Source organism: Nycticebus coucang, chromosome 13 (genome assembly GCF_027406575.1).
Source record: "Nycticebus coucang isolate mNycCou1 chromosome 13, mNycCou1.pri, whole genome shotgun sequence".
Classification (NCBI taxonomy): domain Eukaryota; kingdom Metazoa; phylum Chordata; class Mammalia; order Primates; family Lorisidae; genus Nycticebus; species Nycticebus coucang.
Genome location: NC_069792.1, coordinates 71951689 through 71967697, shown reverse-complemented (window position 1 = coordinate 71967697; position 16009 = coordinate 71951689). Strand labels below are relative to the sequence as shown.

The 16009-nt window shown below is 36.9% G+C and overlaps 1 protein-coding gene across 2 annotated transcripts in view; it reads right to left on the bottom strand.

The window, feature by feature from the left end:
• PKHD1L1 (PKHD1 like 1) overlaps nucleotides 1-15393 on the bottom strand; it is a 167600-nt gene extending 152207 nt beyond the window's left edge. The window contains exons 1-4 of one of the 2 annotated variants that reach the window (XM_053559209.1): nucleotides 15243-15393; nucleotides 13130-13219; nucleotides 2128-2272; nucleotides 1015-1123 (exon numbers count right to left, since the gene is read on the bottom strand). In XM_053559209.1, coding sequence (XP_053415184.1) covers nucleotides 1015-1123; nucleotides 2128-2272; nucleotides 13130-13219; nucleotides 15243-15315 — 417 coding nt within the window. In that variant the 5' untranslated portion in view covers nucleotides 15316-15393. The remainder of the gene's footprint in view (nucleotides 1-1014; nucleotides 1124-2127; nucleotides 2273-13129; nucleotides 13220-15242) is intronic. The other variant, XM_053559208.1, reaches the window with a different exon arrangement.
• Nucleotides 15394-16009: the final 616 nt, after the last annotated feature.

Sequence of the window (16009 nt, the reverse complement as noted above, 5' to 3'; positions counted from 1 at the left end):
GACAAAATTCTTTAAAATTGTGACACCACATTGGAACTGGAAGACAGCAGAATTTCCAGGAAGCCCACCAGTAAGATAGAAACTCTAATACATTATGGTAGACAGAAAAATGCTCCCACCAAAGATGTTCACACTATAACCATACCTAAATCATTAACTATGTCTATATCTCTATTTATATAAAACTATAAGCTGAAGGTGAAGGTGAGGGAGAAATCAACAATGATAAGTGGTTTCTAGCTTTAGATGGTAAGAGATAAACATAGGAAAAGTAAGATTAAAGAAGAATACACAAGATATGCTAAATTTAGTTTCCTTTGGGGCCTTTTAGGTGGGACATACTAGGAAAAAATCATGGCTCCATACCTAGGGAAAGAAAAAAGAGCCAAAGATATTTGGAAATCATATTTGGCAATATATTACAGAAACACAGAAACTTCATGAGGACAGAAGTCTTTTTTTTATATATATATATAACATTTATTTCACATTGGAACATTGTAATACTCAGCAACTGACAACTTAAAACATAAACACAATTTTTTAAAAAATATGGGGTGCTAGAGGTATTTATTGCAAACATCTCAGTTTAGGGAAATTACATTTTAGGGAAATTACATTTTGAAATTACATTTTGAGTGACATTACATGCAGGCACATTTTATCTTATTACATTAGAAATTATATAGAAAGGAAAAGTAGATGAAAATAGTAAAAGGGAGAATTAAACTAAGAGCAGTACCGGTAAAAAAGGGAAAAATACATACACGAAAATAATTTGGAAATATAAAAGTCTGATTCATTAATGAAATTAAGGCAAGGGAAACAAATCAGAAATAAAAGAGATTCAATTTCTATGGAAGATAACTAAAATGGAGAGAATTTATCTTTAGTTACATGCTAGCAAATTTTTAAACATAGAAATAGATAACAATCTGTAAAATTAAAAAACAAAAACCCAGTTTTTCAAGTTTCCTAAATTATAGATAATTTAAAGAGAAGATCCCTACATACATTGAAGCTGCATGCCCAGCTGTTGATGTGACCTTTGCAGGTGTTATTTTCTGCAATAGGAACCCCATCCACACTGACTCTAACTGTGTAGGAATCTTCTGGCATTGCTCTAAAAAGTAAATGAAGAACATATGAAGAATGCAATAACTATTTATAGTATTAATAAAAAATACTGCCATAGATGACATATCATTTTTAACAAAAAGAGTTTAAAATTCTAATAGATGTTTGGTTACATTCCGTTCTATATTATGCAAGGATAATCTCGATCCCAAACTCTTTATTGCAAATTCTAACTTCGTGAACCCCAGACAAATGCCTACTCTGATTATGTGCATTGGTGCTTATTAAAAAGGATAACAGAGTCCAAGAAGAGAAAAAAAGGACAAATTTAGTAACAATAAACATTTAAATAGTAAAATACTACATTCAGTTATTCTATGCTTTATTTCTTTAAAAGTGTTAATTAACCAAATGTCACCCTAAATAAGCTTTTCCTGCTAAAGAATAGCCAGCAAGTCCAGTATGGGTGAAATCCTCTGGAATATGAATTACCTGTTTCTAAGGTCAATATTGAAAGTTGTAATTTAAAATGATTTAAATTTTTTCCTGAGTTTCTAATAACACACATCAATTTGGGCTGATAGCAATGAACTTGAGATGTCACTATACAAAATGATCATCTTTAATATTAATGACTACGTAAAGATTTTGAATAAAATTAATCAAACTGGACAGGAAAGCATAATTTTGGAATTTTGAGGCATATCATTACAATTTAATAGTAGCTATTTATCTTCTAAAAGACTCTACTAATGATAAGATAATAGCTTATTAACATGGAAAAATATATAGAATATATATTTTGTCATGTACATATGTGATAAAAGTATTATAATTAAATATAATAAAGATATAAAATATTCTAAACATCATGAAATCAAAAGTAATAGGAAAACATTACTATAAAAGCTAGAGTGATAAAATAAAAGATAACAAGGAAAATATTACTAATAATAGCTAGGGTGGTAGAAACCATTATAATACTAATAGGCGTGACTGTGGTTTCTGATAGGATGAAAATTACATTATTAAAGATACTTTAAAACTGACCTAGTATAGCATGTAATTTGGGTTGAATGACTTGCATCTTTTTCTACATCACAAGTAGTTGACCTGGAAGAAGAAACTAATTGCACAGTGTTTCCAAACTCAGCATTATCAACTCCATAGTTAAACTGGTTTGCTTGAGAGAAACCTGGAAAAAGAAGAAAACTCAATAATTATTCATGGAATTCTATTTTCAGATATCTAACAATTGTCAATTCAATATCACATCATTCAATACAGGATTTAACGACTAGTACTCAAGTAAACAGTGAACATGTTTCATATTTATCCCTGTGAGTGCAATCTTCTTTGGAAGTATAAAAATTGGCCTTTAATTAATTTATTTATAAAAGTACTGCTTAAGGATATTTACAATCATCTCTTGGTATCCACAGAGGATGGTTCCAGGATCTCCAGGGATACCCAAATCTACTGATACTCAAATCCTCCAGCAAGCCCCGAGGAACTCACATCAGCAGGTTTGGCATCTCATAAATACTATATTTTCCACCTATGCTGGTTGAATCTGTGGATACAGAACCTGCAGGTGCTGAATCCATGGATACAGAGAGCCTATGTGTGCGTACACACACACACATCTCATGCGCGTGCGAGTGTACACACCCCACTAGATTCTACATCTGGTGAGGATAAGTACCATAAGAAAGGCAGGCCAAAGAGGCTAGAAAGAGTAGAGGGGGCCACACTATTTTATAAGTGATGGAGTCTTTACTTTGAGTTTGTATAAAGGAAAGTCTGAAGTGAGGTATTGAAAGCAGAAGGCTATTTGCAGGTAATACCATGGGTATGAGGGAGAACAAAAGGTTGAAGAGAGAAAATCTGATCACCACTTAGGACAATTGTGATTCAACATTGCTAGGAATTTCTAAGGAAAATATAGAATGCTTCTTTAAATCAAAGGATCAATGCCAAGAAGCACTTATTCAACAAATCTGGTCCCCAGTGCTTGAAGGTTCCCCCGGGGGAAATAATTTTTCCAGCACTTTCTGGCTACATGTAAGTATATGGTATATGGGTTCCAATGTCCTAAGCCATTGCCTTAGAGAAGCCTTGGAATGATCAACAAAGATCTGGTATGAAAACTTCAGGCCAGAAGCTAGGAGCATGCATGGAGTCACAGTACGCAGGGAATTATTTTCCACAGCTGTGTCTGGAATTAGAGATAAGAACAAAAGGATGTGGCTGAGTGTAAAAGGCATCTGAATTCATGATTTTGTTCTAAGCTTGGTCATTACTGGTACACAGAAATGTGACTGATTTTGTTGACTTTGTATATTGAAACTTTACTGAATTATTTTATCAAATCTAGGATTCTTTTGGAGAAATCTTTGGACTTCTCTCCACACTTTGTGGGGTGTGTATGCATGTGTGTGTGTGGAAAACTTTGGATTTTCTTGTTAGGTATATGATTGTGTCATCAGGAGAGATTATTTGACTTCCTCGTTTCCAACTTAGATATCATTTATTTCTTGGTCTTGCCTGATTCTCTGGCTAGGACTTCTAGCACCAGGCCGAATAGGAGGGGTGAGTGTGGGCATCCTTTTCTTCTTCCAGTTCTTAGGGTGAATGCTTTCAACTTTTCCTCATTCAGTATGATGTTGGCTATGGATTTGTCATATTTGGTTTTTGTTATTTTGAGGTATATTCTTCTATGTCTAGGTTGTTGAAGGTTTTATCATGAAGGATGCTGAATTTTATCAAATGCTTGTTCTACACCTTTTGAGAAGATCATACCATTTACAATAGCTATAAAAAATAAAATAAAGTACCCAGGAATACATTTAACCAAAGTGATGAAATATCTCTACAAGGAAAACTACAAAATACAGATGAAGGAAATCAAAGATGATGCAACCAACTGAAAAGCATCCCATGCTCATAGATTGGAAGAATAAGTTATTGTCAAAATGACAGTACTACCCAAAGCTGTCTATAGATTCAATGCAATTTCTATCAAAATACCACCATCATTTTTCAAATAATTAAAAGAAAAATCTTAGAATTCATATGGACCCCAAAATAGTCCAAATAGCCAAAGCAATCCTAAATAAAAAGAACAAATCTGGAGCCATCATATTATATGACTTCAAATTACATTAATATTACTAGGCTTATACAAAGTAAAACAGCATGGAACTGGTATAAAAATAAGCACATAGAGGGATAGAACAGAATAAAGAACCCAGAAATAAAGCCACATACCTACTGCCCGCTGATCTTTGACATGGTCAACAAAAACATTCGCTGGGGAAAGAACACCTCATTCAATAAATGGTGCTGGGGAAGTTGAACAGCAGCCTGCATAATGTGGATGGGAATCGGAAGTGTTAGGTTTTTTTGTTTGCTCACCATTTTGAAGTTGCCTCTGGTGATTTGGAATTTCAATCTGATTTTTCCACAAGGAAGCTGGGATGGAATGTACACAAAGGATAGACGATCATGGAACTTTTTCAGAAAGACCAAACCATGGGGGTATCTATGGAAAGTGCATTTTAGATAGAGAAAATAGGAGGTGTCAAGACCCTGTGGAGGGCAAGTGTGTCTGGAGAAGTGGTAGGAGATGAGATCAGAAATGAAGATGTTTGGGGGAACCACTGGAGGTTTTGAAATAAAAAGGACTGGCATGATCTGAATTACAAGCTCCAAGATTCACCAGCTGCTTGTGCTAAGAATAGAATGCGGGCAGGAGTAAAGATGATATGTCAAAGACTGATAGATGAATGACGTTTGTAAATGTTTGGCATGGGCTCAAATGAAGATTGGAGGATAGTAAGTGAAGAAAACAAGTATTGGTAACGTATTTCAGTTTTACTAAAGGGAAGTGGAGAAAGGGGTTGGCAGCTGAAGAGAAGTGCATAGCAAGGAACAAGTTGATGATTTTTCTTTTACTTTTTTCTGGTAGTAAAATAACAGTATGTTTGTATAATGATGGGTATGATCCAACAGAGAGAGATAAGTGAATGATGTAAAACAGCAGAAAACTATTTTAATCTAATCTCACTATAAATAAATGACTACATTTGGAAGTAAGCCTGAGTAAGTACTATATGCCACATAAACATATTTTATATTGCTTTGAAATAAACCTAAAAGTAAAACCTATGAATAAAAGTAAATGGACACTGTTCTTTAAATAAATCCCAAGTGAACTATGCACCCATAAGAAAGTGTCCATGTTTTTGGAAGAAAGTTAAATTCGTAAATAGTTTTATTCCCAGATTACTTCAAAATCTAAAATTCCTCAATTCTGAATTCTAAAAATATGTGTATTTTTTAATATAATTTTCTCTAAATATTTCAGGTGCTTATCACTAAAGCACCCTGTTAAAACAAAACAAAACAGAATCCGTCAACACTACTATTAGCAAATGATGACTATTACTATTTGTGAAATTATGAAAATTTTCTTTGACACTAACAGATTTGCACTCATGTCATTAATATACATTTATAAGCTATTTAAATTTCAAAATTTAATTCCCACAGACCATGTTATTCTCAGTACAATAATAAACTTACTATCAGTAAATAAGAAAAACTGGTAAATTCAGAGATATAGATTGAACTTTTTAAATCTTATGTATAATCCTATTTGTAATACTATAAATAATATTATAATAGAAATATATTATTCGTAATATTAACATGACAAAAATAGTTTTACCTTAAAATTTTAGTATTCAGATATGTTTCAACAAAATAATCATTAATGCAATATGTGCTCACATTAAACAACCTTTAGTAGTTGAAGTAGGATTGCCAGGTACCTGTGGTGCAACTGCTTTTTAAGTTATCGAACATTTTCAGTGCTCTACAAAGGTCCATTAGACAACATAAACATGGCCTAGTACAGCACTGAATAGGAAGTAGGACTTCACCGTGCCAGACGTTCATCAAATACCAAAGCCGCTGAATTCCAGCCGTGGTGAAGCTACCTGTTAGGTGATGGTGCTATTTAATGGAAAGGAGCCAGGCCTTGGCGGCTGACGCTGGGGGATGGAATCTCAGCTTCAGCACCCCCTTTCCATTATGACCTTGGGAAACATGTAAACTCTCTCAGCCTAGCCCCCTCCGAGGAAAAACGACTGTAATCTATCTTAATGGACTGTTAGGAATACTAAATGATAATGTACATATATTGTTAACGTGGTGCCTGGTTTATCTGCTAAGAGCTTGATAGATGTCTTCTTGTTATGAGTCACAAAAATCCTGACATTTAGGTTCAGCATTAATACCCCTTCATAAAAATAACACAGAATCAGTAAGAGGGTGGCGAGACTCTGAACTTAGGCTGTAATCACCAATGCTATTGCCTATTACCCAATGTAACTTCCTCCAGCCCCTGAGCTCCTAAGCTACCCGTTCTTTTATATGTAGAACAAGTAAGCAGAAACTCAAAAAGGGTAGGGATTTTAACGAATACCACTTTATTCCTCTAAGCTTAACCAAATGACTCCTTCAGCATAGGCTAAAGCATGAATATGAATATCAATTTTTCAGGGGAAAGATATTTCCATTGTATTTGCGATTTTGAATCTAGAAAGGCAGTTATTACTTAAATGGAACTGTGAAAAGACATATGAACACCCAGCAAAGCAAGCTACTCCAAACCCTACTCTTTCTTTTTGCCAGCTCCTGCTTATCTTTGGAGTTCATATTGAGTTTGGAACACACAGAGGGCTGCTGGCAACCAACTAAAGAATGGAAAATTTTACTTGCGGTGTGGTTCAGGATGTGATATATGTCTTTATTTTCCTATCAGGTACATGTCACATCAATGATACGGTAACGCAGATGTGTTCTTCAGCCTTCCAAAAACAACCACCATTCTAAAAAGTAATATCCATGAAAGATGCTATTATTTTTAGCTTAAGAGTCACTATCATGTCAAATATACATAGTTTATGTGGAAACTCCCTGGGAGTAAAATCTATGGGGAAATAGGAACCAAGTCAACAAGATTTATAAATATTTTCAGTATTAATTTTGCTTAAAACATGGTATGTAAATATTTCTTATTTTTTTGCTAATTCCAGAAAAGAAATACAAAGGAATCACGTTAAAAATGAATTTTAATTTAAAAGTATAATTCCACTCCAGCCTGGGTGACAGAGTGGGACCCTATCTCTAACAGTGTTTCCTAAATATTTAGAAATAAAAAATATTTTTTAAGAAATATTTAAAAATAAAAATAGAAGTATAACTCTAAACAAATAATTGGGTAGAAGGAGTAATTCTGGAAGTACTCCAAGGCACAGAGATTACAGGAAGGGTTGGGTGTACCCTGGAAACAGAAAAAGCGCTTCAACTGAAAATTCCTGACATGTTGATGTCTTTTTTTTCTTTTGCAGAAACACTGGAGACAGGAATTGCCAAGCATGGAAACCTGGGTCTCCTGATAGCAACAATTCAAAAGTAATGACTGCTGCTTTTACAGAAAATGTCAATGTTGTAAAAGCCAGAAGTTGTCACATGCAAAGCAGCCAGTTTTGATTTTTCTGGTTTAAAAAAGCAGGATTGAGAGTGTATTAACCGACCTAAAAGTTGCAACATTCAAAACAATGGGAAAGAAAGATACAGCATAATAGATGGAAGATAATTCCTAAAGAATTAAGCTAGGCCTATAACATAAATGGAAAGAATAATAAAAATAAAATAGCCCTATCTAAAACAGAGCATATACTGTATAATGGGTGACTTAGACATATCAACCTTTTCAAGATTCATAGTAGTCCCAGGAGGTAGAAATTACTAGCCCATTTTACTGATGGGAAAGCTGAGTCTCAGAGAAGGAACTTGCCCCCAGTCACATGATGCAAAGCGGCAAAGATAGAATTGAAAGATAGACTGGACCCAAAATCCATTCACTCTCCATAATATTGTACAAATTATGCCATTTGGCACTTTTATTTCATCAAAACTCAGGTGCCAGACAGTGCAAGGGAAATGGCTTAAAAAGGAGACCAAAGTAAAATATTACTCTTATCTTAAATGATTTTTATAAATAAAGAGAGACATGATAAATGTCAAAGAAGACAACTGAAAAATACAAGGGATGACTATAAAGGAACAAAACCAACATAGTTACAAACATTCCAGAACTTATCAAAATGGTAATGCTTCTCATCAAATCTCTTAGAAGGAGGATAACATAATTTCTGTGACCATGCCATTGCCCAAAACAGTTTTGCCTGGGCATTACAATTATAAAATCATTTATCTTTGACTCATTTCAAATCAAATAATGCAGTAACAAATTCCTGCTTTTAAAAGTCAATACTGTGTCATGCTTAGAAATAGCCAGAAGTGGGTGGTGCCTGTGGCTCAAAGGAGTAGGGCACTGGCCCTATGTGCCGGACGTGGTGGTTCAAACCCAGTCCCGGCCAAAAACTGCAAAAAAAAAAGAAATAGCCAGAAGTTACTTGGGTACAAAAAATGTTAATGGTTGATCTTTCTATTGGGTGGAATTCAGAGAACTCATTTTCTAAGTGAAGCATTTCTATAGTATTTTACTTTTTATAATGACTTTTACAAAAGTAAAACATTTTTAAAAGTAATATGGGACCAACAATTAGGTAGTCATCTAGAAGATATAATTAAATTTAGAAGATGTTTTTAGGGCAAGAGTAGTTGGCTTACACCTGTAATCCCAGTACTTTGGGAGGCTGAGGTAGGAGGCTTCATGGAGCCCACGAATTTGAGGTTGCAGTGAGCTATGATGATACTACTATACTCTAGTGTGGGAGAAAGGGCAAGACCTTGTCTCAGAAAAAAAAAAGAGAAAAAGGATCGTGTATCATTGATAAGTTAGCAAGCTATGCAATAATATATTGATCAGAGAAAGCACTGATGCATTATATGAATGTAGTCCCTCCAAATAAACTTTGTTCAAGTTCATTCATGTAGCTATGTGAACTCTGGTGTGCTTTGCTTTCCCTACATTCTATACATCATGGATATCCCAAAACTACATTAAAATAGCATCTTATTTATTTTTTTATTTATTTACTGATATTTCAAAATACTTCACTGAGGTCTGATTGGCTTACAACAAGAATATTTAACATGTACAATTTAATGAGTTTGGAGATAAGTATATACTCATGAAACTCGTAATCACAAGCAATGCCATAAACATATCCATCACCTCCAAAACTTTCTTCCTGCTTTATTTATTATTTTAAAAACTTTTTGTGATGAGAACATGTAACATGAGACCTAGCCCCTTAGCAAAATTTTAAGTATACATTTCAGTATTGTGAACAATAGGCACTTTGCTGGACAGGAGATCTCTGGGACTTAGACATTTTGTATATCTGCAATGTTTTACCTTTTTGACCAATACCTCCCATTTCCCCTTCTCCCAGCCCCTGATAACCACTATTCTGTTCCCTGCTTTCATAAAGCAATAAAATGGCATTTAGGCGCAGTCTCTGACAAATATGTATATAAACACATTTTTTAGTCACCTGCAATGTGATGAAAGGGAGCTAGGAAACAAATATCAATCGGGGTGTAGGTATTTGTAGTTCAGATAAGTTTCTGCCAAAAGCCTCTGCCTCAGTAAGTTTCTGCCAAAAGCAACCAGAAATTGGGACTAATGGAAAGAGCAGAAATTCACCTTGACATTTTTTGCTTCATAATTGAGTCTTGAGGCTAACTACCTCAGAACTTACACATGGGAGAAGAGATTATATAGCTGAATTTTAAAAGATGACCTTCCAAAATATCTTAACAAGAGAATGCTTTTGGGTTTTGTTATTTCTAATTAAGGATGAGCCATGTGTATGTGCTTAAACTCAAACCATGGCTGTGGGATCACAAAAAATTCAGGTCTGAAAACAGAGTAAGAAAAAAAAAGACTGGATGGTTTCAGATTAAAATTTCAAATTTAATTTCAAATTAGAACCCAATAGCTTTCAAGTACACCATCTTAGCAATTTAAAAGATAAAGAAGATGTGGTTAAAGACACCCTAAAAATAATCTTTATCAAATACATTGTTTATAGGTCTTAATTCTTGAAAAAAAAGCACTTTAATTCAGAACATATTATTCACAAGGCATAAACCATTTTAAATGTCTCATTGAGAGACTGAATTCTGTGGAAATATTAGAAGTATTAAAAGACATTTCATTTATTAGAGTAATTAAATATCTTGCTTTGTCAACTGATTCCAAAAACTTCTCACTTTTATTTTAAAGACCAAATAATAGATTTCATTAATAGTCTTCGCAAATGTCCTTTCGTATTCTTCAAAAATTCATAAGTACCTGAATATGACTGTCATTTATATTGCAAAGGCCTCATTGCTGAAAGAACTACATATTTCTTTTCAAACCTAGGAACAGCCACTCATTAAATATATTCACTGATTGCCTTCTATGTTTTCATCCCAGGAGCAGGCACGGAGAAAGAGAGTCACACCTAACCCACGTCTTGACAAAGCCTGGGTTTGGGTGGCAAGAGAAGGAATCCAAAGTTTTGCTTTCTATTCCATTTCTTCTTTCATTAACATTCTATTTCTCTACCCTACCCTCTTATTAGCATTGTACCCCAACACTTCCATGTTTCATTTAATAAAAAAATAAATGATTAGGCCCATGAAAACTAAAGCAAAAATGCAGAACTGGGTTAATTATGTTCCTTTCAACTCATAAATGCAGATATTGGTATTAAGAAAGTAATTAAAATGGTGCTGGAAATATTGGATAGGTGCATGTAGATGGAAGATTGAAACAGTATCTATACCTCTCAACACTCACAAACATTAATTCACAATGAATAATAGACGTAAACCTAAGGCATGAAACAATAAGAATTTTAGAAGAAAATGTTGGAGAAACCTCTGACAGACATCGATTTAGCCAAAGAATTTATGAAGAAGATCCCAATGGCAAGGACATCAACAACAAAAATTAACGAATGGGACCTGATTAAATTAAAAGGCTCCTGCACAGGCAGGGACACGATCTCGCAAATACACAACCTACAGAATGGGAGAAAATATTTCCATGCTATGTATCTGACAAAGAGCTGAAAACCAGAATCTACAAAGTAATCAAACAAATTAGCAAGGAAAAATCAACCCACTTCATAAAAAGTGGCTAAAAGACATAAACAGAAGCTTTTACAAAAAAGATAGAATGATGGCTAATAAACATCTGAAAAAAAATGCTTACTGTCTCTGATCATCAGGGAAATGCAAATAAAAACCATAATAAGGTACCACCTACCTCCCATGAGAATGGCTTTTATCAAAAAATCCCCAAACTACAGCTGATGGTGTAGATGTGGAGAGAAAGAAACGCTTATGTACTGCACACTAGTATAACCTCTCTGGAAAGTCATATGGAGATACTTCAAAAACTACGTGTAGACCTACCATTTGATCCAGCAATCCCACTGTTGGATATTTACCTAAAGGAAAAAAGTCTTTCACCAAAACACATGTGTACTCGAATGTTTATTGCAGCTTAATTCACAATCACAAAGATGTGGAATCTACCCAAGTGTTCATCCATACATGAGTATTTTAATAAAAGCTTTGTAAATAGCATGGAGTATCGAAATATCACTTAGTCATCAAAAAAGGGTGAGCTAAGGATGGGCGTGTTGGCTCACACCTGTAATTAATAAAAAAATTATTAACTTTTTAATAATTAATAAAGGCCAGTGGCTTGCCTGACTTCACCAGTTTGAGACCAGCCTGAGCCAGAGCGAGACCTTGTCTCTAAAAATAGCCAGACATTGTGGTGGGCACCTGTAGTCCCAGGGAAGCTGAGGCAAGAGAATCACTTAAGCCCAGGAGTTTAAGGTTGCTGTGAGCTGTGATGCCATAGTACTCTACTGAGGGTAACAGAGTGAGACTCTGTCTAAAAAAAAAAAAAAAAAAAAGTGAGCTAATACCTTTTGTAACAACTTCAATGGAACTGGAGACCATTCTTCTAAGTGATGTATATATAGGAAGAATGGAAAAAACAAACAGAGCATGCACCCACTATTAAACTGGAACTAACGGATGGACATCCATGTGCGTATTTGGTGGTAAAACTCAATGGTGAGCAAGCAGGTGGGAGGCGATTGGAGGGGAGAGCTAAATTCACACCTAAAGGGTACAATACACATTATCTGGGTAATGGGAACACTCATGACTTTGACTCAAATTGTGCAGAAGTAATTGATATGACCAAAACATTTGTACCCCCATAATATTCTGAAATTTAAAAAAAAAAAGTTTTTAAAGGGAATTAGCTTTAGCACTAAGTTAACTTAGGATGAAATGGTCGACCTCAGTTTGTGTGCTATGTATGATCTCAGGCAAGTTATTTAATCTCTTTATTTTTCACTTACCTCATCTATGAAAAAGAAATAACATGGGGAGTTAGGGAGATGAGTAATAAATGTGAAAATATACACATACCCACATACCATATACCATAGCCTAATTCTTGGAATGCAGTGACTGTTGATTTCTTTATCCACCCTACTTTCCCCTCAGCCACTATTCTTTATTCTACCCTTGCCATTCTTTTTGTACTGAAATTCTGGGAATGCCATTTTAATTTTCTAATGCTTGCTATGAGGCTCGGGTTTCATGTAAAATATATAAAATCTTGTTAACTTTCAAACCTTCTTATATCAAAATATTTATTTTCTTTAAAAACTTCTCCATATCTCTTATGTGTTAGCTGTAAAGTGAATGAAAGAGGGACAGAAGAATGCAACTCAGTACAAATCAGATTTAGTCTTTTTATAAAGCAAAAAGAAATCAATTATCATGAAGATGATCACGTTGACAGAGAGTCTTGAGTATTTCCTTAGCTATTAAAGAGGATAGAGTTTTGTTATTTTGGTCAAATGGAAAAACAACTCTAGTGGTTTTTCTTTTCTTTTTTTTTTTTTGTTTTTGTTTTTAACCATATAGCTCTAAAGGTGAAATAGTTTTAAAATATCTCAACATTGGCAAAAAAAAGCAACCATACCTTCTCCTTTAATAGTCAGCCTTGTTGCTCCGTTTATGCTGCCATATTTAGGTATTATTTCTGTGACTTTGGGGATTATTTCAGAGCCATCTGAAAGATATTAAAGCATATTGGGGGTAAAATCATCCACTTCTTCATTTCAAGCCTAAAATTTTATGCAACATAACACAACTTGCAAATAAAACACTCTGAAGGTTATAGGACTGGAAGTAAAATATTCCTAGGCCTTTTTTTTGCTCTACCCCTAGATTTGACAAGGAGTTAATAATGCTCACTGCCTTTGTGCAAAGCACTATCTTAGGTGCTACCAAGGATTAATACATGATCATTTTCATCACTTATCTATCTTATTATAAAACATTTAATTTTTTTATTGTTGGGGATTCATTGAGGGTACAAAGAAGCAGGTTACACTGATTGTTTTTGTTAGATAAGGACCCGCCTGTAACTGTGTCCTGCCCCCAAATAAACCATTTATTAAATAAACCCTACTTTCATATAGTGAGTGCTCTGCTAAATGCAGATCCATAGCAACACTCAGTAGCCCACATGACAGATGACAAGGTGAAGAAATGGGTCATTATAAAAGCAGATCAGAAACGCAATGCTAGGTAGGTTAAAGGACTAGACCAGGTGCAAAGAGTAATGTTGGTTTTAAGAAGAAATTATTTCTGTGACAGAGTGAGACTGCAGGAGAGAGAATTTCTGGGGTCTTTTTAGCCTCCTGATGAGAGTCAGCTTTCTAATGTAAACATCACTAATTAATTCAACAAACTGTGTTAGCTTCCTACGGATACAGAAATGTTAATAGTCCAAACTTTACAAAAGCTTAGCTAAAACAGGACCAGGGATAGAAGAAAGCCCAGGGGTCATGGGTGACTCAGAAAGAGCATTTCACCCACATGGGGTGGGCCATGCTGGCTTTTAGAAAGAAGGGATGGTCCTGCCACATTTTGGAGGACAAATACGAATTAGCTAGAATGGAAAAGCCATCAGAAAGATGAAGAGAGTTCTAAACAGAGGCAGCAGAGACACTTGTGCAAATACAGGGATGAGTTAGTTGCTTTGGGGGAGGAGTACTACAAATAATTCCTCAAAAATAACTGAAAGACATATAGTTGGAAGAAGTGTTTATTTTCTGCTTTAAACTGTACAGATCTGGTAATTAATAGAACTCTAAACAAATTCTCAGAGTCGGTAGAAGAATTTAGGTGGGGATGCAAAGAAGAGTCACAGAAATTATTGTTTGAAGTGGATGTATAAGGAATTATGATTGCAAAGTTCATTCCTGCCTGAAAAACGTTTAGTGTGGACTTCCCCTGTGATAGGGAAAGTTCACCAACAGAAAGGACAGGAGCTCCAGCCTTCCCCACACCTCTGTACTTCAGGTCCTTGTCAAGACCTCCAAAGTGTTCCTGCTCCTACAGCAGTCATAGCCTGGGCAGCCCACAGCCAAGGTAGGAAACTCCAGCGAGGGAGCTGGATCCTATCTCCAGACAGAGCTGCTCCTCGGCTATCTCAAGTTCATCCTCCCTTATCTCCACAGACAACTCCAATTTCCTATCTTATCAGTCTCTTCCTAGCCCTCTCCTGGGTATTACTTTGAAGACACAGGACAGCTGCCCCTGGAAATGACTGACACTCTCCACAAAGACCCATTCCTGTCCTACTGAAGGATGTTGCTCTCCCTTCAGTGGGGAAGGGACCCAAGAAGAGTGAAGTGAGAGAGACACAGGTTGCCACTTCCCGGTTCCCACACCCCCGCCGAATTCCAGTCATTTTGTCATTTGGTGCTGGTAGGGGGGCGTCCAGAATTCAAGCAGCAACAACGATGACTTAAAAGAGATCTCTCTCTCTCTCTCTCTCTTTTTTTTTTCTGTGTGTTCTTTTCTCCTGTGCCCTTGTCACTGGCTCTGTCACTCTCTCTCTAGATCGCTGTCCGTTAGTACTGCCTTCCAGGTACCCAGGTCCCCAGGGTCGCCAGGCAGCCGCACTCACAGCCTCCGCCAAGGGCAGTGCAAAGTGGTCCCGCCTCCTCTCCGGAGGTCTCAGGAGCAGGAAGGTGTCCACGCGGGGCTCCACTGTTTGCCCCCCAGTGCCCCGAGGGGGTTACCTGCGCGGGGATCCACGGTACACAGGAGCAGTCCCCACAGGCTCCAAGTCCCCAAGAGCCACAGGTGTCCCATCGCAAAGCCAGTTCCGCGGAGTCGGTGCCCCCAACTCACAGCCGGCGCCAGCGCTGGAACTCGGCTCTGGGACTGCGACTCACTCTCCCGCCGGACGCACCCCCGAGCGCCCGCGAACTTGGGCGCCGCGGCACGCTCCGCCCCCAGCTCTCAGGCTGCGCCTCTGGGGGTTGCACACACGCACACACACAGACACACATAGAGAGACACGCGCGCACACAGACACACAGAGACGCACACACACACAGAGACACGCACACACAGACGCGCGCGCGCGCACACACACACAGACATGAACACAGACACGCACACACACAGACACACAGAGACGCACACGCACACACACACAGACACACAGAGACACACACACACACAGACACGCGCGCACACACACAGAGACACGCACACACAGACATGCACACAGACACACACACACAGACACACACGCAGACACGCACACGCACGCACACAGACACGCACACGCACGCACACACACACAGACACGCACATGCACACACACAGATACGCACACGCAGACAGCACACGCACACACAGAGACACACACGCACACACACCCTACCTGGGACCCTGGCGGGAGAACCCAGCCGGCCCGGGCCGGTCTCTAATCATTGAACCACGCTCAAACTCGGGTGCTGACGTCCCAAGGCTGTCCATCCCCATGGGTAAAATGGCC